Source organism: Trachurus japonicus, chromosome 17 (assembly GCF_045865225.1).
Source record: "Trachurus japonicus isolate A0001 chromosome 17, Traja_1.0".
Lineage (NCBI taxonomy): Eukaryota > Metazoa > Chordata > Actinopteri > Carangiformes > Carangidae > Trachurus > Trachurus japonicus.
This window is the reverse complement of record NC_140923.1, coordinates 15403032-15428538: the sequence shown is the minus strand read 5'-3', so window position 1 is coordinate 15428538 and position 25507 is coordinate 15403032. Positions and strand designations below refer to the sequence as shown.

At 39.9% G+C, this 25507-nt stretch overlaps 2 protein-coding genes across 3 annotated transcripts in view; one reads left to right on the top strand and one right to left on the bottom strand.

Annotated features, from left to right (window-relative positions):
• Window positions 1-678: 678 nt before the first annotated feature.
• Window positions 679-6854, top strand: LOC146970349 (retinal homeobox protein Rx2-like). 2 transcript variants are annotated; one of them, XM_085804727.1, is made up of 4 exons: window positions 679-1292; window positions 1869-2371; window positions 5304-5554; window positions 5824-6854. In XM_085804727.1, the coding sequence occupies exons 2-4, from the start codon at window positions 2092-2094 to the stop codon at window positions 6259-6261; spliced, it is 969 nt and encodes a 322-aa protein (XP_085660853.1). In that variant the 5' UTR covers window positions 679-1292; window positions 1869-2091; the 3' UTR covers window positions 6262-6854. The 2 variants fall into 2 exon arrangements, with proteins under 2 accessions (XP_085660853.1, XP_085660852.1); XM_085804726.1 differs by having other exon boundaries at window positions 5298-5554; window positions 5824-6853.
• A 4719-nt stretch (window positions 6855-11573) lies between these two features.
• Window positions 11574-25507, bottom strand: part of LOC146970348 (dynein axonemal heavy chain 8-like) — a 28853-nt gene continuing 14919 nt past the window's right edge. The window contains exons 48-93 of the mRNA XM_085804557.1: window positions 25345-25479; window positions 25057-25218; window positions 24726-24972; window positions 24199-24440; window positions 23963-24103; window positions 23659-23890; window positions 23434-23576; window positions 23188-23322; window positions 22957-23079; window positions 22626-22839; window positions 22432-22541; window positions 22123-22286; window positions 21845-22037; window positions 21648-21770; window positions 21429-21559; window positions 21166-21319; window positions 20587-20751; window positions 20165-20391; window positions 19937-20055; window positions 19745-19848; window positions 19162-19338; window positions 18903-19070; window positions 18458-18673; window positions 17747-17884; window positions 17534-17661; window positions 17256-17427; window positions 17024-17179; window positions 16774-16929; window positions 16511-16693; window positions 16191-16296; window positions 15846-16098; window positions 15401-15591; window positions 15187-15308; window positions 14989-15104; window positions 14699-14901; window positions 14522-14595; window positions 14268-14420; window positions 13957-14112; window positions 13733-13849; window positions 13550-13651; window positions 13295-13455; window positions 13044-13200; window positions 12814-12966; window positions 12440-12629; window positions 12094-12215; window positions 11574-11935 (exon numbers count right to left, since the gene is read on the bottom strand). Of these exons, the coding sequence (XP_085660683.1) occupies window positions 11645-11935; window positions 12094-12215; window positions 12440-12629; window positions 12814-12966; window positions 13044-13200; window positions 13295-13455; window positions 13550-13651; window positions 13733-13849; window positions 13957-14112; window positions 14268-14420; window positions 14522-14595; window positions 14699-14901; window positions 14989-15104; window positions 15187-15308; window positions 15401-15591; window positions 15846-16098; window positions 16191-16296; window positions 16511-16693; window positions 16774-16929; window positions 17024-17179; window positions 17256-17427; window positions 17534-17661; window positions 17747-17884; window positions 18458-18673; window positions 18903-19070; window positions 19162-19338; window positions 19745-19848; window positions 19937-20055; window positions 20165-20391; window positions 20587-20751; window positions 21166-21319; window positions 21429-21559; window positions 21648-21770; window positions 21845-22037; window positions 22123-22286; window positions 22432-22541; window positions 22626-22839; window positions 22957-23079; window positions 23188-23322; window positions 23434-23576; window positions 23659-23890; window positions 23963-24103; window positions 24199-24440; window positions 24726-24972; window positions 25057-25218; window positions 25345-25479 (7425 nt within the window). The 3' untranslated portion in view covers window positions 11574-11644. The remainder of the gene's footprint in view (window positions 11936-12093; window positions 12216-12439; window positions 12630-12813; window positions 12967-13043; window positions 13201-13294; window positions 13456-13549; window positions 13652-13732; window positions 13850-13956; window positions 14113-14267; window positions 14421-14521; window positions 14596-14698; window positions 14902-14988; window positions 15105-15186; window positions 15309-15400; window positions 15592-15845; window positions 16099-16190; window positions 16297-16510; window positions 16694-16773; window positions 16930-17023; window positions 17180-17255; window positions 17428-17533; window positions 17662-17746; window positions 17885-18457; window positions 18674-18902; window positions 19071-19161; window positions 19339-19744; window positions 19849-19936; window positions 20056-20164; window positions 20392-20586; window positions 20752-21165; window positions 21320-21428; window positions 21560-21647; window positions 21771-21844; window positions 22038-22122; window positions 22287-22431; window positions 22542-22625; window positions 22840-22956; window positions 23080-23187; window positions 23323-23433; window positions 23577-23658; window positions 23891-23962; window positions 24104-24198; window positions 24441-24725; window positions 24973-25056; window positions 25219-25344; window positions 25480-25507) is intronic.

Here is a 25507-nt window from a genome sequence, read left to right as displayed (position 1 = left end):
AGAGCTCCTAAATATATCTTCAGATCGGAGCAGTGAGGTCAGAGGAAATCTCTAGTGAAGTCTTTAGGCTCATTAAGGATGGGATTGATCTCTGCAACACTTACTGTAGCTGCCACAGCTTTGGTGAACTGGCCTTGGTGAAACCTGCAGGCTGCAGGATGCCCCCACCCCCGACCCAGATTCCACTCTGAACTACAGTATCAGGGGCAGGATTAAAGTTTACAGGTCTAAGAGGCAATATTAATTATCTGTTTATTCATTTGATACCTATAAACAACATAATTTTGAGTCACAGATGCAACTGACACATTTTAAAGGGAGGATAAGGATCAGGATCAGTTTTAGTTGTGTCCACTAATTGCTCATGTTTGAATTAATTAGGTTAAGTAAAAGGTTGTCACTTACTACTTTGCTTGTCTAGACCTCAACTCATTTCTTGTTTATGTTGTTTTTGTTGTTCTTCTGGGTATAAATATGAAAAATGCAGCATGAAATGTGTATTTTTACTGTACAGTGGATCTTATAAGCTCTGTACAGTGCATAGAAACCCATTATAATGAGACAAAATTCCCTAAACAGGAACCTATAATAACGTTTCTTATTATTTTTTCCCCTCTGAACAATGTAATGTAATCAAATCGTCTTTAAACCATAAGTGATTAACTTCTTTGTTTTTATTTTATTATCAAAGTCTGCCATTCCAAAAGCAGCAGTGCTCATAAAGAATTAGGTGCCTACTTGAATTAAACTACTTTATGAATACAAGTCTTTACAGTGTGTACCCATTCAAATTAAAAGTCCATCTCTGTGTCTTTTCTCCCTTACATTGTCTATAATGAAGGGATTAGCGAAAAGTACAAGCCATTATCTTTCAGACAATAGATTTTTTGAAAGAAAGTTTTGTCGAGGCTTCATTAGCAATGGCCTCCCTCTGTGGTCTGAATTCAGGACACATTTGGAGCAATTACTTGACCAGAAAACAACTGTCAGTCATTCTTAAAGGGGAAGGATTCCAATTAATAAACCTCTTAAACCCTTTGGTTTTACTACCATTCCCCTAAAAGCTTTGGTGTCTTGTGTGGTTAAGGAGAGTTTTGTCAGGAGAGAACAACATTACATGTGCTTGCTGCGCAGGACAGTCGGTCCTTTGCTCACTTGTGTGCAGGGGATTTCAAGGACTTAACGGCGAGTAACAAGTGCCTTCAGTAGATGTTGTTAGTGTCATTCGTCTACTTATGGACTACAGAGACAACATGTGCGCAGCATAATCTGTGGTAGGAGCCTGAGGGAAGGTAAGATTCATTTATGTACTTGTACTACTTGTGCATTCTGTTAAATACGTTTTTTACATTTTTGTTGATAAGCAAGTTTCCATAATGAACTTAATACTTAAGTAAATCTTCACATAGAATATACTAAAGTTCAAAATCTTTAAGTAACAACTGATAGGAAATGGTTTTGAAAGATTATTTGATTATTTTTTCATAGCACTATTAACGACACATACAGTACTCATGGACCCTACGGATTTCCTTTAGAATTCCTCTTTCTTACTTATATATTTTTTCTTAAATGTATCTGATAGCTGCTTCTGACCTGTTACTCCTGTATGTTGCCAACAAAACGTTTGACTGTGATTATCAATCGTAATAGAAATAATGCTAACTTAGCGTTTCCTTCTGAAAGATATTCACATGGACTATTTAAAGTAATTTATCTTGAAACAGGTCAACTTGGTTACAAATTATTAGTTTTAACTTCCGCAACAACTCTCACATGCAAAACAAATAAGATTACTGATAAACTACTTTTGAATGTAATTGCATCTCTGCAGAATTTATGTTGATTTGTCTATTTTCCTCTTTCAGATGAAAATGTGAGCTTGCTCTGCTATTGAGGAAACAATACATCAACCCTCACTGAAGTTATACTTGAAGGATACAGTCTTCACACTTCACATAAATCTGCTCCATTGCATGTGAAGCAGAACAGCTCTGTGCAACAGCTGCTTCACCTTCTTTTTCACTTGGTAGCAAATTGCTTTTTTTGTTTTTCTGACAAGGAAGAGAGAACGTATCCCTAAAAGATCGGATGCATTTGCCAATGGATACCCTGGGAATTGTGGACGATAGTTGCCTGGACAACTATGACATGGCAAAAGGCGCCGGTTCAAGCAGTGGAGGCAGGGTCCACAGTATTGATGTCATACTGGGGTTCACTAAAGACCAGGACCCTTTACTCCATTCAGTAGGAGATGACGACAGCCAGAAAGCCAATGAAGAAAACCCACAGCACTCTGAAAAGCAGGTCCCTTCAGACCCCTATGGACACTTGCCAGAACTGGGCGACGGCTCCGAACACTCCTACCAAGGTGAGTCTTTTTAAAACAGAACTTCTCAAAAACTCTCAGAAACTTTTGCTCTGGATGATAATGAGTTCAGGGCTTTGTGTCTCTAACAATGCAACAAGTGGAACTGGAGATGTCCTCAGTTTGTCAAAGTGCCGTAAACAATACTCCCACACTGTTTACACAACGTACTGGACCATTGCGCTTTCATAAAAACATTCAGTGTTTTAGCAGTCATAATGACTTATTTGGTTGTTTGAAATTAATATTAAGTATGTAAATATAACTTGTACCTTATCCGAACAAGTCAAGTAGAAAACGAGAAACCTACTGTAGCACTATATTCAAGTGCAATTCAAAAGTTTTACGTGCAAACTTTTGACTGACACTGTATATTTTTGTGCCGACCTTTAGAGATTAAAACATGACATTCACAATACAAGACAGCAGAAATAAACAGCAGCAAAAAGAAGATTGATTAAGTTAGATTCTTTGTCTGCCTGTTCTGATGTTGTTTTTATCTACATGAAAACACAAATAGTAACTACATAATTTAGTGGTACCATGTCAAATGGAAGTATGCTCTGTGTCCATCATTTTATGCCTTTTCTCTTTTTGTTTGACACATGTGTAGCTACTAATATGAAAATCAGTTAGACCCTATTCATGTGCTTTAGTGCCAGGGCCCAGATATTGTTACTTAATGAGACGCCTGGATGTGAGTCAAGTTTAATGTAATTAGTTACACCTGTGCTCTTCTTGATTTGTTTATTGTGAGAAAGGTCCATTCAGCCGAGCTCATGTGTTGTATCTGGTAACTCTGGGAAGTTGACATTTATAAAATGCCCTATAATGTATAATAACTCAGATGAGAGTTTTGCTTAACCACAAAACTGGCTGACGCAAGTATGGACTTTGGGGAGTCTGTTGGAAAAAAATAAGTTCAAAAGTTGGTGAAATTAGCCTTTTGCCAGCCAATACTTCTTACTGTAAATGTGTTATATTTGGGCATTATAAGGGATATTGGAGGGTATATCGAAGTTTCAATGGCTTTTATTTTACAACTACTTATAACCTAAATATCCTATTAAATCTGTCAGATATTAGGAACTTATTCAGCTGATGTTGGTTTAAGTTATCCAAAACAACAAAGGTATATTCTCTGAAATAACTTATGAACTGATGAAGCACTTTTGGTAAAATTACAATTAAACAGACCTTGCAAAGAGCAACAAACAGAACAGTGCCGTAGAACAATGGACACTTACAATCCACAACTTCAAACTACAGAAACAACAGATATTCAGCGAACAATAGATGCATCAATTCTTCAACTGAGTGAATATAGCCACAGCTATGAGAAACACCTGTCCTGACATGCTTAATAACTGAAAATATCAAAACTTAATAATCAAAGCTGCAACATACACCATGTTAACAGTACAATCACTGCCAATGTACAGTGTTCACAACAGACAGACCCCAGGAAAGATTTCTTTCTTTCTCTTACTACACTTTTGGTAAATAAAATGACAATTTCTCCATTTTCAAAGACATGACTGATAACTGCAGATTGAGGGTGTTTACTCCCTGGACATACTAAAGAAAACTAACTCTCACTATATGCCATACATGCCAAGACCATGAAGTGACTTGAAAAGTGATTTCTGACAAATCTCAAAACTTTCACTGTCACAACAATCAAGATTATGTGCAATCTGAAATTCATCATGCTGCATGCTGTTTTTGCTACAAGGTTCACGGTTTGAGCAGGTACGCAGAAATATGGAAAACTTAAAAAGAAAACACGATTCCACTCATTCAGCAGCATATTCATGGTGTGAACTGGACTCTGGAACAATCATATTTTTAAGATCAAAACAAATAACACAAAAGCCTTTGCTGCTTGGCATCCTCATTCAAAACCAATGATCTGCTAACCATACCGCCTTAAGTGATTTGGTACGATTAACGAGCTTTGAGGCATCACACACCTGGCTCACTTGCTCTGCATCAATTTCTTGGAAAATGCTCTCGGCCTGTGCAGAAGCCAACTAAGTCCCTTGTTAGATTAGAGGAGGCGGGCGCTTGGAGCTTTAACTGGTAGCATCTGTTACTATGGGATTATTGCAAGGGAAGAATTCAGTGAAAGATGTGATGTCATTTGTCTCCCCCAAACCCCTGTGGTTCACAGACCCTCAGCAGTAATAGAGGGTCAGCAGTCATTAAGCTGTTTTCTCATGAGGAGAGGATTTCACTTTTTGACTATCAGGGTATATGTTAAGATGAAATGATCAATAACACGAGTAAAAATGTTTTCGCCTTGAAACTGGATAAAATAATGTACATTAGATCAGGAATAATTCAGCTGCAATTCATTTGATAACAAAGAAACAAAAGGATTTCAGTGAAGTATTATCGCTCATAATTAAAATATTGAGGACTTTTTAATGGTTTTAGTGTCATGAGAGTTTACTAAGCTTCTAGCTAAAAAAAAAAAACGGTGACAGGACGGAAAGTATTGTGGGCAGATAAGTTGTTTGCTGATAAACTCGAGTCATCAAAACTTTTAATTACATAGTATGAATAAATCAAATCAAGTTGTTATGGGGGAGCCAAAACGGCTTTGTGCCCCGACAGTAAATTGATGTAATCTTTGGCTGAGTGGTTTGTCTGTGGTGTTAAGACTTCTCTAAGATGCTGAACTGCTGCCTCAGCTGTTCCCTTCGTCCTCCAATTCTTGGCTTTAGTCAGTCAACCAAATAAGATTTAGTCAAGATGGCGAATTCAAGGGCTCCTTACTGGTTTGACACCAGTTCCACACCAGAATGCTACATTAATTTTGAAATTGTGAAATTACAGATGGTAATGATGCAAGTTTTAGTCATTTAATGGAAGACCTCTTAATTAACATTAAAACTTACAATATGTAATTTCTCCTTCATTTAAGAATCAGACCTTTTCTCTGGTGACAAGTGCGATGGAGAAATGAGTGACCTGCAGAAGGACATGGATGATGCTGAAGGGTCTCCAGATCCCATGAAAGAGGAAGAGCACACTAAAAAGAAACACAGAAGGAATCGCACCACCTTCACCACGTATCAGCTGCATGAGCTAGAGCGAGCTTTTGAGAAGTCCCACTATCCAGATGTCTACAGCCGTGAGGAGTTGGCAATGAAGGTCAACCTACCTGAGGTTCGAGTTCAGGTAAAGACATGCTGACATCTTAATGTCCAACAAAGAAAAAAATACTTTCTTTATCTATTTCATTCTATCCTTTTCTGCAAAGACAAATCATAAATTAAATGCTTCAAATCTATTATCACTACACATCAGCAGATACGAGAGTTATTTGTGGGACGCATAAAGGCTAAACATTCTTCCAATTCTTTCCAACGTCTGCAACAGTGGCGGACAGCCCAACACTTGTGTGAGTCTTGCCATTGTTTCTCATCGCCTCATTTCTCTCTTTCCAGGTGTGGTTCCAGAACCGAAGGGCCAAGTGGAGACGTCAAGAAAAATTGGACACCAGCACCATGAAGCTCCATGATTCCCCAATGCTCTCCTTCAGTCGTCCCCCAATGCCTCTCAACGCCAGTCCAGTGGGTAACCCGATGCCCCTAGATCCCTGGCTGACCTCGCCCATCTCCAGTGCAACGTCTATGCATACAATCCCCGGGTTCATGGGCTCACCGCAGGGCCTGCAACCTGCGTATCCAAGCCACAGCTTCCTCAACACCCCGCCTGCCATGGTCCAAGGTATGCAGCCCATGGGCCCACCTCCCTACCAGTGCCCTCCCAGCTTCAACGATAAATACCCAATGGAGGACGACAGGAGTTCCAGCATTGCAGCACTCAGGATGAAGGCCAAAGAGCACATTCAGTCGATGGATAAAACCTGGCAGCACATGTGATCTGGTGAGGTGCTGTGAACGGATTTTTGAGCCGCTCCCGTGAATGTTTACAAACTGCTTTTCCACTGTTTGTTTCATGTACCAATGCAAAGGATACATGACACCAAAGGAGGTCTAAGTCTGTTGTTTTTTCACTGATGCTGACAAGCAATTTTCACAACGAACTACTTGTGATTTTTTTTCCCCATCTTAAATTCAATTAATTTTGAATCAAGTATGTTTAAGGCCCAAGGATAAATGATCCAATCTCTGGGGTCATTTAGTTTGGATCAGTTCAAATTGTCTGTCTGGGAATATACTCTTTTTTGAGTGAGAGGAAATCTTCAACATGAATGTTTTGACAGTAAAAATACATGTCAATGTTACAATTTTGTATATTTCTGGCAAATGTCAGGCAAACTGAAATGTGGTCTAGTCTATGAGAGGCTTTGTAGAGCCATGTGGTTGGTCAGTAGTAGCATTGTTTTTACTTTTTGAGTGATTACCTGGTTGCAAATGTCAACAAATTTATGCAAGTTTTCTGTCTTAATCGAGTGGTGGGCTGACCAAAATATATTTTATTAAAAAAAAAAAAAACTTTCCCGAACTGTGTACCTGGATAAGCTCTCTCTGTTCCCTTAAAGACATAATGAGGTTTACCGTAATGACCACTGCACTGCGCTTTAAGGGTCATTGTGGGTACCTTGTCCTGTAGAATTAGACATTTTTAGTATATTTGGTCTCTCACCCTGGGTGGTATGTAAATTTGTGTACTGTATTTTCAGTTGCTATAAAATGTGCAAAAATATATATATATTTTTAAAACAAATTTTCCCACCTAAATTTAACTTTGATTTGAGTTTAAAGGCAATATGAGCATTTTTTGTTTTTATTTTATTTAAATCATTAAAATGGCCTTTTGGAGTACATGGAGTCCTGGTGGGGGAGGTTATCAGAAGTCACAGAGTGTAATCTGGCTTGGAAGCTAATTTAAACAGACAAACTCACCTCTTAACACCTAATTACTGCTTTTAAAGCGATTAACCTCGGATTGTCAGCCATAGACAGAATGCCCTCAGATGCCCCTGAAAACCCCTTTTCAAGACCTGATTAACTCCTCTCAAACTTGTCCAGTTGTATTTTTCCTAATTTACAGCTACAGCACTACCTATCAGTGTTATTTTTTATCACCATGATGCACCGTCCTTATCTTCAGTCTTAATGGCAAAGGATGTTTCCCATTGCATTGTTGACAAATTGTTCACTCAAGCCAAGTGGATTTAGACTGAAAAAGTTAATGAGTGCTGGCAGCCTCTCATACCTCTTGAAATAGCACAGTTTGATGCAATTGTAGGACGATAAATCAAAGGAAATGACGTTTCGCTGACGTTACTCAGACATTAAGTCGTGGTGAACCTGGGAGTGTCTTTTTACACTGCATGTGCATTTGGTGTGTGTGCTATTCAATGGATATATAAGGGTGTTTTGCTAACAAAGTGAGACTTCCAAATCAAGCTTTCTTCTGTGTTACTTCTTCTGCTCTTGAATGAGGAATTAAACTTATTGTTTCATGGATTCAAGGAGACAGGAAACTTGCAAAGCACCTTACCTTTGTTTTCCTCTACTCTACAAAATGTGACATTAAATTAGATTTATGAATACCTAAATCACTCAATTTACTTACTAATATCAGTACCAATCAAAAAGTACTGAGGAAATGCTTTGAGAAATCCACTCAAAGTCCACCGTGAATCCCATAATGAAGTGTAACGAGGACTGATCAACGCAATCACTTAAAATGATCACCACTTATCTCTATATCTTGGCCTTTGGAGACAGCAGCATCCACACTCTCAAATGTACAGGTTTTGTTGTTATTTTGTTATAAATCCCTGTTAACAGTGGACTAAAAGGCCAAAGAAATGAAAAGGAACATGTCTTTTTACTAGAAGAAACATTTCTAAATATATGTGGATGTTTATAATTTTTTTTCATCAGTTTTCAATATAATTATACACTAATTTTTAGTTCTTTCAAGTTTTTAAATTGTGACATTCATTTTCCATGTGCAAAACACAGAATAAAGTTACAGTAGCACTACTGTAGAGGCACTTTGACTGTGGATTTTGTTTTTCTTTCCACACATCCATTAGTGAGACACCAACATGACTTAGTGCCGTTAATGAGCACCGGCGTACAATAGGCCATGTAAGCTGTGACAGAGCAAGCTGGTCTGATGGAGGCCTGTTGTGTTCGTCCAGGCCTGTGGAGCTTTGCCAGGCCGTTAGGCAGATGAAGCTCCACTCCATCAGGCCCAACCAGGGGTGTCAGGAGGCCCCGCCTGCTAGGCTGCAGAGGCCACAAGGGCTCAAGCTCTAATTGCCCTCCAGTAGCCTGTGTGGCTTAACTGCTCCAGTTTTTTTGGGGGGGTTGGAGGATTGAATAGTGACATACTAAGACAACCTAAACTTAGGAACTTAATATGCACAAATATCTGAAACATGGGGCAGTTATTTTAAAAGACGTGTCCATCAAATACCTTTATGCTAATCTATTGTACGATCTACAGTTTAAAAATAAATAAATAAATAAAAAGCTTTGGATGTTGGTGTAGAAAATTAAAACACCAAAACATCAGTTTTAGTAGTAGTTTCCGAGCCCAGTGGTATGCTCAGATTATCTAAAGGGGAAAAACTTGAAATCAATTAACTACATTTAACTACCTACAAGGGTTGCTTTTTTTTATTTCGTCGTAGTAAGATAATGCTTCAGTTTACAGCTTCCAGAATACCAAAGCCAACTGCTTGAAGAGACATCACTGCATTAATTGTAAACTGATATTGAGTTGCGTCTTTTTAGAATATATTATTTAATAGGACAAAACTAAAAACTGCTCCAGTTTTGGCATGTTAGATGGACTGTTGCTGCTCAAATCCTGACAGGCATGTTTGTAATATAGTGTAAATGCATTTCAGTTACTGTCTATCTTGTACACATTAAATGTTTCAGACCTGTCTGTGAGAATAATACTGATGTTTCTGTGAGAGTTTGAGTCTTACAGAATAGTATAGTAGGAAACTTAGTAACTCTGCACTATGAAGTTGCCTTGACAGGACGTAATCATCTTAATATAGTAAAGTTTAAAATTGTTTTTTTTCTGTCTGCCCTGCTACTAATTGCTATGCTTTAGTTTTGCAGGGAACAGTTGATAAATATTCACTACAGTTACATGCTTGAGCAGTTAGGCATAATAGATCAGCAGAAAAGGATGTAGATGAAAAGAGTCTTGACCATGCTATATTTAGTGAATACCCTCTCTCACCACACCTTTGTCAGAAAGACTCAATGTAGCAGCATCCAGAAATTGCAAGAGACGCACCCAGAACTAGTAATTAATTACACACATTATTATGTTATTTTGCTTGGTCAAGCATGACCTTCGCTGGGGCCGAGGCTCTAGTTAACAGGCTGACTAGTGGGATGTGGTCCACGGTGGAAATAATAAGGGAAAAGAGCGGAATTAATTGGGTTTGATTAAGAACACTTTTCAAAGGGACACCATTTTCCCCTTTTGACATAATTGCAGATCACTCAGGGGGTTGGGGGGGCGGGGTGTGATGGCTGGCGCCAGTAGCTTGTCTTTGGCCTGGTGTTTACTTTGTGAAAATGCACATCACTCAGACACCACCCCTACACATGATGTGCATAGTAGCACACGTTAGTGCCTTAATGCTTTAATTGCATCGACTAAATTAATCTCTCTGTAACATATAATATTAGAAACTTTACTCACTAGTAAGTGCATAACTAATATTGGTCTAATGCTGCTTTTCAGAAACCATGCAGTCCTGGATGCAACTAAAGGGAAGCTACACAGACAACATTAGGTTTGTTTTTACAAAAGATTATCATCTGGCATGTGTCTTCCTCCTCCCCATTGTATATTTGGAAAAACAGCTTTCCAAAAATTAATGCTGTATGCTTTTAAATTTGGCCATGTTGTTTGCTAAAAAACTTATTTTATTGATAATTATTATGCTATCAGTGCTTTCACCTACGCACATCCAATTTTTCTCCCAGCTTTTAAAATTCCCCTGTCATCAGTTGATAGTTTACAGAAGTTACAGACTTCTTCCGCCTTTTTCTGTGGCTATATGGTGTAGTGACTTCCACTATACAGAACCTCCAACAGCCCTTAAACTCTTATGTTGGCCTTTCTTTCCCCAGTAAAAGTTACCTGTTGCTCTTGATGCTGGGATGAGAGTGGTGGGCCCAAGTGGAGTGATGGTTGGCTTTACTGGTTTCATCTCTACTGTGATCCTGTACACAAAACAAAGGTCTGAGCATCATCATCATTTCATAAAGAGCAACAAATTCAAATAGGAGAGTCTTACCTTCTTCCACTCACAGGGAAGTTGAACATGTCACAGTAGATGTCCCTGACAGCCCAGCACTACAGTCGCTGAGTCAGTGCCACCGTTTTCAGTGCAGACATAGAGATGAATGGGTTGCTGTACAACAACAGTTGGAGAAATACGTTATGTTAAATTATATTTCAACACTCTTGAATATCAAGTGGCGAAATATTCGAGCGGGAGGATTTAGCCACTTACCCGAGAGGCGCCACATTTGAACCGGAAATTGCAAAGAAGGCACCAACATCGCCAGTCTCGAGCATGGATCTAATACATCCACGGTCTCGAGGCTGGTAGCCGCCAAACCGCTATCAGCTCCTTTGGCATAGCTGGATAACCAGCACCGCATCTCTCGTTTTTACATGACAAACAGAGCAGTGGACTAAAACACAACATGCAGGGCAGGCCTTACTTAGGTCATGGGTTCTGGCCCCTTTTCAAGAGTAGAAAAATATGAACGGACTACAGTTCCAGTAAGAAAGTGACGTCATTGACGCAGACGCAATTAAGCCGATCAAAGAAAAAAAAAAAAGATCTGCAAAATAAGCATATCATCCTCAGGTGATTTTAACAGAATCACTTTCACTCTATCAGTTAAGTATTTGCTAATCACGTTTTATGTAAACTTAGTTTTGTAAAGTTTGTCCGAATGGGTTTATCATGGCTATATAATCCTTGCTAGATAGATAGATAGATAGATAGATAGATAGATAGATAGATAGATAGATAGATAGATAGATAGATAGATAGATAGATAGATACCTTACGCATCCAAGGCTGAGAAATTATTGTGCTACAGCAGCGTTCACATTAATGCAATAGAGAATAAGAAGAATGAAAATGAAACAATATATCCACAAATCTATAGTTCATGATGATAATCAATACTTAAAATAAGTATACCTGCTCTTGACAGCCTTTAAAAACAGAAATTAATTTATTTCTTTTTGATCAATATTATACATCAATTGGAGACATGCAGTCATCTTCTATGCAATGTCACAGAGCAGAGCGACCCCACGCAGGATCCAGTGGTCTGGTGATTCACTGCCACTGGGCAACACCACTGCTGTGATGTAATTCAGGTCTGTGCGCCTTGGTTTCTTGTAGACGGGACATACATACAGTTTAGGATCCACTGGTGCAGTGGAGTTGACGGCAAACATGTGGATGACGGGCAAAGGTATGAAGAGCACTTTAGGTGAAGACTCGGTAAGGCAAGTGTTCTTCCTGTCCCAGCCAGCGCCATCCAGGAACAGACCATAAACATAAACTCCCTCCTGTTGAGATAAACACAATCAGTGACATGTTCATTTGTTTCACATCAGTCACTTAAAAGTAAATGTCCAGCCAGGTTCATAAATGTTAGTGAAGGCTGAGCATGAGTTTATGCTTTGCTGTTGGCGTGTTGTTAGTGTTCTCGTGCTCTTTGACTCACTGAAGGCGAAGCTGTGATCTCTTCCCTCCCCTGCTTCAGTACTTTATTGTGCAGGGTGACTGTGTCCAGGGCCCAGCCTTTGTTTGCCCTTGTTACTTCTTGTCTCATAGCTGTGAGGAAACCTGTGAACGGCCCCAGGTCAGGACATTACAAGCATAAATTCATCTGAATACAAATCCACTTCAGCTGATAGTAGCATTTGTTGGACTCCTTAATTTGAGTTCACCTTACAACCAATAACTGGTTGGCATGTTTCACTAAATCAGGGAGAATCTGTATTTACAACTCGTATAAATGTTGTATTTATTGGAGAAAGGCAGCTCAGGGTCAGTTATCTGTTTCTCACCTTGTGGGTTGAAGAAGCCGGTCATCCAAAAGGTTTTGGGTCTTCCACCAAACACCCAGCCGTAGAACTGTTTGTTTCTCTCTACCAGCTCAGTGAACCAGAAGCCCAGTGTCGATGACTCCCAAGAGATTTTTCTCCACAGATTTGGCACACGGGCATCGAAAATATTGTCCAGGGCATCGCGCAGGTTCTATAAGTCATGTATAGATAAAACAGTTTCTCTTTAGCACTTCAAAAATATCATATTTGACGCAGTTTAAAAATTAAATCATCATACTCCAGGAATTAGAAACGTATACATTTAAAGTAAATATGAACTGAAGTTTGAATTTCAGAAAGCAAAGTCCGACAGTGAGATGAGTCTGTAATCTGACCTCGCTCATTATGATGGTGCCATCAATGGCCAGCTTCAAGTCAGTCAGGCTGGTGCGCACCACGCCGATGATCCTTTGCATCCTGTCAACCTCCTGACGTAGGAAGATGTTCATTGGCTTCAGGGCGCCCATCTTCAACAGCCTTTCTCTGACCTATACCCATAAAAATGTTTAGAATTCACTCAGTGCAAGAATCAGTAACAAAAAGACCAATGGTTGCACAAGCTGACCTCATGTGGCACATAATTAGGAGGCAGTTTGTCCAACATGTCTTCTGCCATGCTGTAAACAATGGACTCTCTGGTCTCTCCTGATCCCCCAGCACTTTCCTTGGGTTGAATATTTGTGATTGTGTCGAGCACTTCAGCAGATGTGTTTGTCTGATACCTGGTCAACATTTAACAGAAAGTAAAAATGCAGTGTCAACATGAAACATTATAAGCTCAATATGATCATTAATAGTTTCAGGATGTCTCATTACGTGATATCAGCATTCGGATGCAGCCCCAAAGCTTGAGGTGAATCTACAGTTGGCAAGCTTTCAATGTATTCCATGTACTCGACTACTGTCTTGCACACTGGAATTTTGTAATCCGTGTAGAAGCAAAATGCTGGGTCGAACATCTTTTTACTGAACCACACCTGCAATTAAAAACACAAATGCATTGTAATACATTACCTAAATGATTGATCAGGGAGATATAATAACCGAATAAACACAGAAGTGAGTTATTACACGAGCAAAGCACTTGAGCAGGCGTTTGTCGTAGTCATCTGTAACCCTTCCTCCATATTGAACCTCAGCTAGCATGTACCGCACAGTTACCCAGGAAACGTCCTGTAAGGGAGAAAAATACAGTAAGACGAGATAAGCTAAGATCATAAAAAAAGCCTTAAAGCTAGTCAGTTGAATTTTCACCTTCTTGGGACCGCAATCATCCAAGTGTCTCTCAACAAATTCCACACTGGCAGTGAAATCAGCAGAGTTGAACTCATAAGGTATGTTCCAACCCAGTGGGCCAAATTTGCGTCGTTCCTAAAAGAAGTGTCGAAGCAAATTATCATGTGTGCAACCAATACAAGTTATAATCAATTGAAACATAGGCCCTTCTACGTCATCAGTGATTTGTAAATGACCAGTACCTGCACAGCAGTGTGGAGAAAAGCTACACTGTACAGCAAAGGCTTCCACATGGGCAGGTTGCTGACTTCCAGCTGGTTCTGTGAAATTCCTGCAAATGTTCGTTTCAGGCCGGCGCGCACTCCTTGGGGTGGATCATTGGTAAACTTGATAGAGGACTAGAGGAAAAGAGGTGAGGAACATTTGCTTTAAGCTTGTTCATGTACTTGTTTATAAAAGTAATACAGTATTTGTAGAGGTTTGATACATTACAAAAAATAAAGCAATAACTTCTTGACACCTTCCTGTACATAAAGGTTTTGTAAAGTGTCACCTGTAGGAGAGTGATGGAGAATCGGTCGTGTGGCTCCGTGGTGACCCACACTCTGAAAGAATCATGCATGCTTTCTGTGACTGTGATAGTTTCCAGCAGCTCATCCATAAACTCCAAGCCCAAGTGACAATTCTGCAGCAGGACCCAGCCGCCCTACATGCATCCAAGTGCAGAGAACACAGATCAGGTGAAAACTCAGACATCACTTTGTAAACACAAACATACAATGCACGTCATAAACTAAAAATAAGAACCTGTGTCATCGATGTCTGAACAAGCTTCCTTGCATGAACCTCTTGCCCCTGCCCCATGGATATAGCTCTGCACTCTATAGGACACAGCAATGTGTTAAACTCATGACATACGACACAATAATTCCTCAGGTTTAAAATGAGAAGCTAATTCAAGGTTAAGAGGACTGTAAAGCTCACCCAGTTGGAGTTTCTTAGCGAGTGCTTCGATTTGTTCTGTAGGATCTGAGCCCATGGACAGGAAGCAGATTAAAGGGGTGCGAGGGTCACTCTCCTCCCATGTGCTGTGAAGGTTCAGGATGACTGGCTCAGCAAACCTGTCACCCATGGAATCTGCCACGTACTTTCTTGCCTGAGACAAGGTACGATCCGGGCACCAAGACCTGTCGATTTAAAAGCTTGTAAGATAACTGTAATATCATATTGTGTATTTGAGCAAACATGGAACATGAGCAGCACCAGAATCCAACCTTATTAACAAAAGTTTACTGAAGACATCAAGGGCGTTGTATCCATCTGGAATGACACCTTCCTCTGGGGCATCGAGATTGACCCATGCTTTCCATTGTTTCCCGTTGTGAGACACCTTCCAAATGTGTCAACAGAAACACTTTGTAAAGACACTTTCTGGGAGGATCCAATGTGTAATTCATAGAGCTTATACTCACCTGATTTATGACGTTAGTGAACTGTCCCAATTTGCTTAGTTCCACTAAGTTCAGCCACACCATATCCAAGATCCAACTGAATGGCTTGGTCGGACAGGTCTTCAAGTCAAGAGCTGCGCCACCTGTTTGTTTATTCAATGAAATGATCATGTTTAGGGAGACCAAATAAAAAACAAGACGATTAAACCTTTCTAAGAAAAGATGGCTATCTTACCTTTTATAAGAATCTGAAATTTATTGTGCTCTATTTTGTTACCCTGCAAGTCAATCTTGAGGGCCAGCAAGAGTGTGAAGATGAACTTGTGGTTTTCATAAAGGCCTCTTACTGTGTATCTGAACACCTCAAAGGTCAGATATTCAATAATGTTTGCTATTCGCTTTTGAGTTTTAGAGGACTTCTCAGACCTGCAAAAAAATATATGAAAGTGACAATTATAAACGGACAACTAACAGAAACAATAAAATAATAAATTATATAAAAATAAATTATTTCATTATCAGTACATATTAGCTAGTTGCTAAGCAAAGGGAAACTAAGCCATGGTTTGGTGAGATTCAAATTTCGAAGTATAGTGTGGAATATGTACCGGTAAGTCCATAGTACAAAAGCTGTGAAAACCCAAAAGCTGTTAAAACCCCATGTTTAAATAAAACCAGACCTTGCCAGTGACAGGTCGAAGATTTTGAGGAACTGAGCCAGGGAAGTCTGGTACATAATGTTGACCATGCTCATCTCTGTGATGAGGAAGTAGAGGATGCTGCCTCGAGATGCAACAGGACGATATTCTGCTTGAGCCATGTTGATCTTCAGCTCTGCGTCTGCTGCAATGCTGAGCTTTGCACTAACTTCAGCAGCAGTTTGCTTAGTTACACTCAAGATGCCAATCATGGAGTCATCATCAACCAAGGAACCTCAGATCATACAAACAGAAACGTGTTATTATTTTGACAAATGTGTAAATACATTACTATATGTCACTGATGTTTACCAGTAACTGTTTTACCTTTTGTGCTGCTGAGTTTGTACAGCAAGTTGTCTTCCAACTCTTGCATCTTCCTCTTATTGGCAGTTACATCTTCAATCAGCTTCAATCTTTCTGCTTCTAGTTCCTGTTAAAATCAGGTAATAAACATAGCATAAATTCATGTGATGCCTAATGAAGCCTGGAGATGCAAACAACAAAAAATTACGATCCATTTAAGAATACGTGGTAAAATTTCACTTTTAGACAATTTATCCTGGCAAAACATTTTTCACAAATACTGAAAGGAAAAAATAAAAACAAATAAATGTGTGTCCAACATGAAAAAAACAGTCACTGACATATTTTTCTTTTAGGATGACACGACCAAGGAGCTGGTTCTCGAGGCCCTTCATGTTCACAGTGAAATCAATGATGGATGTCTTGGCACTGATTTCTGGTGTGTATGCTGGATTAGGCAGTTTGGTTGTTATGTAGAGCTGGAAGCCATCCATCACATTTGCCTCTTTGTCTCCCACTTTTACCTACACAAGTCAAATCCAACAATTAAAGAGAGGACACAGGTGTATCGTACTGTTATATTGTTGATATTACAGCTGCTTACCTTAAAACTGGTCCCTGACTTTATGAAGTTTTTCTCAAGGACATTGTCAAGAGCAGGGTCAAGCTCCTCACTCACATCTTCAATAAGCAAAGGACGTCCCAAGGAAAGACAGTCTTCCAGATGGGTGCGAAAGAACTTGTGGTTAATTGATGTTACCTGGAGAAAGAGATTAGATTATTTCCATACACGTGCTACCAAAACATCCCATTTAAGTGAAAGTGGCACAACTCTGCTGAATTCCACTGTGTACTTGGAGTTGGTTGGCCTTTTCTTTTTCCTTAATCCATGTCTTTCCCTGAGTCTGGGGATCGATGAGGAGAGGATATCTTGTTGCTTTTGTGACAATGATGCCGTTCTGTACGGACAAGTCATCTCCTGGGAGTCCCTGAAGGTTCCACTCACTTATCTACAACAAAAAGAGGAGTGCACTGTCTGCATCACATGAATAACTTCAATCAAAAGTAAGTTTATATTGCACTTACAGTGGGAGGGTCCACCAGGGCAGAAATGAGGTTTTGGTTTTCTGTAAAAGGGATTTGATGGGCCCTGAGCTCTGCCTCCCAGATCTCCTTCAACAACAGGTCACGATAACTCTGGTTGAATGGTCCACAGTAAGACAAGAAGCCAGTCAGCTGGAGCACATCACCCACAAGTCTGCCAAAAAGAAACAAAAAATATATAGATTTCATGATCAATACATTGAAAATATTAGAACAAAACTCAGAACTGGAAATAATGTGGTTAATTACAATAAAAACACCTGTTGATCTGTGATTTGAATTCTTTGCTTTGCTCTATCCAACGAATTTTCTCTCCACTGAGTCCATCAATAAGCGCAGACGCAGCCTGCATTTTATTCCTGCACATCTCAGCATCATCTAACAAGTCCTGAAATCATTACATTTTAAGTGAGCCACAATATTAATTTACATTTAAAAAAGGAAATGCAAAACATTTTTGAGCGCCACCACACCTGTTTCTCTTTCATAGCTGCATCACATTTGGCTTTTACTTTGTCAAACTCTGCTTGCTTCTCTGCCAGCGTAGCCTCAGCTTTGCTTAGCTCATTATTAGCCACTCTCAGTCGTCCTTCCTGAACGATTAGGTTAGCCTAGAATCACAAGTTCATAATAAACCACAGCAGAGGGTAAACAAGAAGAATTCTTTGATCATTATTATTTTAATAAAGTTAATACAAGGGACTATAAACTATAAAGGTCATAGCTGATGATAAGAACACAGGCAAAGAGGACACAAGACAGACACGAGTAGGCTGGTGCAGTTACAGTAAGTTATTTTAACAGACTAAATGTGGAAGGCCAGACAGGCTTAGGGGCAGGAGGGCAGTTTAACAGACCTCAGGTTGGTAACAAGAATGAATATCCAGAACATGAAGACACAAAGAGAGACACACTGCAGCTAAGTGGTGAAAAAATGATAAGTGGAAATGAGCGAGGAAGAGGAGGAGAAGTCTGAGGACCTCTGGTGGGTGACAGGGGTATGACAGGAGACAGAGTGGCCAACAAAAACAGGACAAAGACAAGAATCATGACAGAAATATATACCATGTGAAAAAGGCTTAAAGCAGAAATGTTTGAACTACTCATAACTAAATTACTATAGTCAACTATGTCTGATCTACTTTGCCAAAACTTTAAGCTGTTATGAATAAGACTGATTTTACCTTGAGTGGCAATACTTCCTTGTTAATGCCAAAGAATATGGCCATAGCACGGGTCCATTCTAGCAGACCAGCAACGTTACCACAAACTTTCTTGGCATTTTCCATTGTGTAATCAGGCATGTCAAAGTAGGGCTGCAGCAGTTCTACTGTTTCCTCGTTAATTTTGTCCTTTGGGAACTGCTGGAGCAAAGTCATAAAACCTGGGGCACTCATGAGCTAAAGTGTAGAGAGAGAAAATTGTAGAAAAGAGTCAAAGAGTAACTATAGAGTACTTAGACAATGTTGATTATGTTATAATTATTGCTCTTCAGAATATGCATACTAATAGATATAGATGTGTATCTCTTTTTGTGAGTTTACAAAAGCTCCTTGTACAGTATTAGGTTTTAAACAAGTGGAGCAGAAATGTAAAACCTGAAACGTCATAAAAAAAAGGATTTGTTACCTTCAGTGCTTCTCCCCATGATGGAATTAGACAGCGCAGCTCTTGATCCATAGAGACAGAGTCTAACTTCCTTTGGAATAAAAGCAGGCAGCAGTCCATAATCCTCATGATCAGATGTGGAGGTTTGGACAATTTTCTCAGAGTGGCAATGTCAGCAGGCTTGATGGTCTGTATGAATGTTAAGTATGTACCATGAAATATAATCTACATGGTTAAATAACCAAATATTAAAAACAAACAAACAAAAAACAATTCTCACGTTAAGAGCAGCTAAAGCTGCCTCTAAAGCTGGCTTGGCAGCTTCCAGTTTCTCCTCCGCAATAGCTTTTTCTTTTCCAATTCCTTCCACAAGTTTTTGGGCTTTATCCTTCACAACCTGGACTTCATTCTTTACAATAGTAGCAGCTTCCGCACTGACCGTCACCTCTGCCACCACCTGTGTGAATGCAAAAAGAAATGTATTACCAGATGAACAGTATCAAATAAATATACAAGCGCGATTGAGCTTTTATCTAGTCTTTTTGAAATTCATGACCAACATCTGTCATGACTGCCACTACCTTTTACAGTCTTCATGTCCCAATTCTGAGGTAACAGTCTGAGGCAAGTTACACCTAACTATCCATTCATTACCAGAACTGGGAGCTGCTGTGATACAAAGTGTCCATAATAGATGGCTTTGACTTCAATGAAATAAAATATTAAATTTTTTTCACAGATTTTTGACATGGTTCTACTCACCTGTACTTTAATGTGTAAAAACCTGTTTAAATTTTGTTCTGTGCTGCACTGTACAGTATGGAAAAACTGGATGGAGGATTGGGGTCTGCATTATTATTTACCTTGTCAGCTTTAATTGATGCTACAGCCAGTTCTTTTTCCTTGACCTCAAGATATTTGGATAGTTCAGCCACAGACTCAGCCGCCTCCATCAGTTTGGCCAACCCTGGGGATCAGTGACAACTTGAAAATCTTCTCTCAGAGTACACCTTACAAAGTACCGCATCATAGCCTTGCAGTTAAATTTGTCTTACCAACACTCATGCGTTCTGCAAGTGTGTTGATATAGTCGTGCTTCTCAGCATACAGTGTTTTGTAACCATTTATAAAAGAGAGGTAAGATTTAGGGGTGACATGGATTCTCCTTCGAAACCTGAAAGATAACACAGCAAACAACTTTAAGCTTGTGTTACAAATATTTTGAAATTAAATAACTAAATGTGTAGTCATGTGAACTACAGGTTACATGTGTGTTGTTGTACCGCTCAAAGTAGCTGTCACAGGCTTCAGATACTTTGTCGTGGTATGTTCCCATGGTCGTGACCACAGCAGACTTCACAGCAGCAGAGCAAACCATGGGAAACTCTGACAAGAAGTTGTTGGATACAGCCACGAGAGCCTCATTGGGCCAAGGGGTGAACCAGTCCATTGTACAGCCAGAGGTCAACCCTGGGAACTTCAGGGATCTGGAGCGGAACTTTGGTCCAACCTGTTGAGAAGAGCAGAGAAGTGTAGATGAAATTAGAATATAAACAGAGGTAGCTTAGTAAGTGCAATGCAGCAGTTTAAATAACTTTAAATGAATATGGAAATGTAGAGAAATACACAAGGAAACAAAGAATCTGAGTACCCTGTCTTTGGGCTATTGCTTTTGGGTGATGAATATGCAAAAGTTATGACCTACTGGTGAGAAGCAAAGAACTACATGCAGGTTCTTTTTGGATCGGGAGATGAAGTAGTCATAGAGGTTGTCAAAAGTCGGTGGGATACGAGGAAACTCCTTCTTCATCACAGGGATGAGGTTCTGAGTGATCTCTGTGATCTCATCCTTGGCAAACAGATTGGAGACCTGGACACAGTTAAAACACAATCAAGTCGGACTCGGGGCGGCGTTTAGCTCACTGGGTAGAGCTGCCGCCCCATGTTGAGGCTCAGTCCTCACGTCGGACGGCCCTTTCCTGCGTGTCATTCCCCCACTCTCTGCCTCCCCGTTTCCTGTCTCTCTCGACTGCACTATCAATTAAAGGCAATAAAAGCCCAAAAAATATACTTAAAAAAAAAAAAAAAAAAAACACAATCAAGTCATCAGAATCAGTAAAAGCCATTTCCATCTTCATTCTGTCTCTAATCTTTGTTTCTGTAAAATAGCAATTATATATTGTTGAAATGAGAATTAATGAGACTAAACTAAAATTTCTAAAGGCAGGGGCAGTTGGTTGTTTTGTGTGACCATGGATTTACGAGTCAAATACATCAAAGGTACCTCTCCAGAAGAAAGAACATTGTTGAGGTACTCCAGAAAGGCTTCATCTTTGATTTCATTGTCAGTAAAGAGAAAGGTGATGCCTTTGCCGTCAGCCCCAGCCGTTTTATACAACAGTTTCAGGTCTTCCAGGAAATTACTTATGTTGTAAGTTCTGAGAAAACAAAATGTAAATGTAAGAAACAAGACTCCAGTACATCATTAAGTTTGCATGCAGTGACGGTGTGAGTTTTTATGTCAGTGGCTTTTTTATCTAAGCTCACTTTGTCAGTGTGATCTGGAAGATGCCGTATCCAGCGATGTATGCAGCAAGGCGAGTCAGACTCTGTTTGCCTGATCCTCCCACTCCCACAAGCAGGGCATTTCCATTGTCAGTTCGAATGATGCGTGAGATCTAAAGGAAGGAACATCTCAAATAAAACTGAATTATCTACAGCCTGCACAACAGGATATGTATTATTCAGGTTAGCTTCTAGACTGACCTTAACAAGATGAGTCATGGCATCAGTGAAGAAAACCAGATCTAGGTTAGCGCCTCTCACAACCTCATTGTGCTGGGTCTGGTACATCAACAGCTTTTCTTGTAAGAAATTAAGACTTGGCACCTGGAGGAACAATAGTTAACTCAGATGATGCTGACAGCTTCCTACATCTATCAATAGTATTAATACCAAGTTACCAGTTCATAAATTTTGGGGGCATCAAAACAGGCATCATCATCTTCTTCTCCTGTGGGCTCAGGAGCCTCTCGTAGGAAGTCCACAAAATATGGTTCAGAATGAAGGTCTGCGACAAGACTGGAGTCAATGTGCTCGTCGACCACACGGGTTAAAGCCTTCTCAAACCACTCTCTGTCCTCATAGCAAATAAACCTACAACAAAAGAAATGTCTTATTTAGCTTTTGTGCCACCCTTGGTTCATTCAAAATGGGGATTTGCTGTATGAAAGGACTGTACCTGTCAGCTATAACCCTTGTACATTCACTCTTGAAAAGAGCCATGAGAGTGAGGATATCATCACACTCCTCAGCTTTTATATTCAACATCCCTTGCCAGATCCTGGACAAGTCTCTCAAATTGAAGATGTAGTGGAACTTGGATGGTGTTGGCAGCATTTTTGCCTTTAATGTGAAATCATTAAATCATGTTATGACATCATCATTATCAATACACAGTAAGGTGCATGTTTGATGATGATATATTATCCTATTATCGTATATTATACTATCCTTACAATACAATTCACAATCTCCTCCAAGTGATTACCTTTGTCCACTGCCATACGATCCTCCCTGCAGACACAAGGCACTTCACCATATCTGATATCTCAGGCTTGAAGTTCCTGCAAGCATCAAAATACCCAGATCCAATTACACCTGTAGACAGAGAAGAAGAAAGAGAATTTAGGATTTCATACAACATAAACTATGCTGATAAAAGTATAGTTGGAGGATAACTACCAAAGATTTTATCAATGGAGCTGTTGGATGGCAGAGTGCAGTTGAAGACAGTAAACTGTCTCTTCAGTCTCTGTGGAATGTCATTTCTGCCGCCCCCAGGATGAATCATGGCCGCCAGCATCTGTACGTCCACAATAGTGGTGAAGTCTCCTGGTTTGTCCAGATTGTACATGCCAGTCATTTCCATCATCTGACGGACTATCTCATTGGTGATCTATTGTAGAGTCACAGTAGTTACTCAGACAAGTTCATAACTAACTGACACACACACACACACACACACACACATACACACACACACACATACACACACACACACACACACGTTTACCTGATCTCCCCATTCATTGACAACTGGCATGTTTATATCATCAACAAAGACGGTCATCCTGCGTCCTCCTGGGGGTCCGTAGGTACTGCCAATTCGTTTTTCAATGTAACTCTCCACTGTTCGCTGTAATTGGCGAAAACAAACAATAAAACAATGCTTTGCCAAACCAAAAGCTATTCTGAACGGCACCAGTCATGTAAAGCACAGGGAACACTACCATAAATGGTCTACCTGAAACATCATAGGTTCTGTTGCAGATGAGAAATTCACAGACTTGGACAGGTCTGTCTCAGGATCATAATTTTTCATGTAGCCTTTTATCATCACTGTTTTGGCTGTCCCTTGTTCTCCAATAAGAAGTACGGCCTATACAAAATAAAATATGGATTTTTCTGTTTCTTTCACAAACATACATCAAAGCAAAAAAAAAGTTTTGATGTTTGTAATATAAACATAAAAAAAAAGAAAAAAGATCACCTTGCGTTGTTTGGCAATAACCTCCAGAAGGAAAGAGGTTCTTGTATTATCCACATTTGGCACAAGGATTGAAGAGTAGCTCGGCACATGGTCAGATGGATATACATACTCCCCCACATGGTCATTCCAATGACACCACTCACCTGAAGTTACCACACATACATTGTTGTGACCATGATAAAATAGTCTTTAACCACTCAGTTAAAAACATAAAAATAACTGTACCATTTGTGTTGACCATGTATTCAAACATAGTTTCTCCTGGCTGTGTTTGAGGCACATCGATGCTGCTTTCATGTGCTCTTATGAAAGCCTCTAGTTTGTCCCTGTCCTCCAACTCTAAAAGGGCTCCTATGCTCCACATCAGACAGAAGACAAAGAGGCGCTCCATGTGTTTGTCACCAGCCAAGCCACCTGTCTCCTTGGTTGGGATGAGGCCTTCCAGCAGATTCACAGACTGACAGGAGATAAGTATTTCATCAGACACGTTTAGAGCCATAATCTAATTCATGTTTGTCTCAATACAAACCTGCATGATGTAGTTGCACTCCAAAAGTTCCATTTTTGGTTTAAGGTTTTGCTTCATATACAAATAGGCATCCTCAAATAACTTGTCATATAAAGTCAAAAGGCTTTCTGCCTCCTGTGCATTGCGCTTGTAAGTCCATCCCTACAAAATAAAGCACAAGTTCCACATAGGCTCTTGTTCGTAAAACACTGCAATGCAAAGTACTCTCCTTTGACAATTTAGCAAAACAGTTGTACCTGAAGTATGGGTCTCCAGCTGAGAGCTGAGGAGCTCATGAAGACCATACCCACACGGGATACAGTAGCGGGGGAAGCATTATCCATGTTGTGTACCTCAAACACCAGCTTGCAGCATGGAGACATGGTGATGCGGTCCCCATTAGCTAAGGTTAGTGTTTTGTTGTCATCCAGCACAGAGTTCAGGTTCTCAATCCATATGGCATCCACAGGGCCATCTAACACAATCCATAGGAACTCCCCTGAAACATACAATATTATTGTAAGATTCAAGATTGGTAGTGATCAAACATAACAAAAACTGCTTTTTACCAGGCAAAACAGACACCCTAATTATGTTTTCTTCATGACCAGCCTTAGCTCCCTTTTTAATCTATGTATATTTAAAAAGAAAACAAGGTCTATGTTGATCTTACAATCTATTGTTCAAATAATGTTGAATTCAAATGTGTATGTGTACAAAGGCAATCTGTGCCATATATTGAAAAACATTCGTTTGAATGTGCATTAAACCTTGTGTTACAAACCTTTCTTGGCTTTGAGAGACCTCCTCCACAGAGTCGAAAAAATGCCGTCAGTCCAGTCATTGGTGGCTGCATCGAGACGGCCAAACATCTGTGGTGCAGTGATTGCTTTGGGATTCATGCGCATCTCCCTGTGTGGGGTTCCACATTCAGTCAACGCTCGCATTAAAATGTTGATAACTACGGTCTTTCCAGCTCCACTTGGTCCCAGGGTCATCAGGCCATGGCGCACTCGTGAAGATTCATAAAGCTGGCAGCGACAAATACTTTACTTACATCACTCAAAAATACACAAAATACAACAGGTAGTGAGCATTCAAAGCCTTTGAGATACCTGAACCAACTTGAGGTTCCAAGGGGGGTGGTTAACAATACCAGCAAGCTCCACTTGGTGGCCTACAGCGGCTTGAAGTTCTGTGTATGTACTTCCATCAAGCTGGATACCAGGGAACAGGTCATTGATCAAACTAAGAAAGAGGGGCTCATCCTCATCGACCTGAAACAGAAATTCACATGAACAGTGTTTGCCACATAGCATAATAAAGTCAGAATTTTTTATATGATCCCTGATGGTCAACAATATAAAACAGAAACATGATGGCAACCATACTATGTTACTTACCAGTTTAGAAAGATTCATGTCACGCAACACTCTCATGACAGTACTGGACTCTGTGTCATCGGGGCGTGCTCTTTTACAGGCACCCAGTGTTCTCAATACAGACAGGATGTTCCTCAGGCCGAAGTCATAATGGACCTAACAAATAGCAGTGGCCGTGTGAAGG

Coding starts and splice junctions, on each gene's coding strand:
- LOC146970349 (XM_085804726.1), top strand. CDS start 2,092: ATGCATTTGCCAATGGATACCCTGGGAATTGTGGACGATAGTTGCCTG. Junction 2,372..5,297: donor CTCCGAACACTCCTACCAAG/GTGAGTCTTTTT, acceptor CCTTCATTTAAG/AATCAGACCTTTTCTCTGGT. Junction 5,555..5,823: donor TACCTGAGGTTCGAGTTCAG/GTAAAGACATGC, acceptor CTCTCTTTCCAG/GTGTGGTTCCAGAACCGAAG.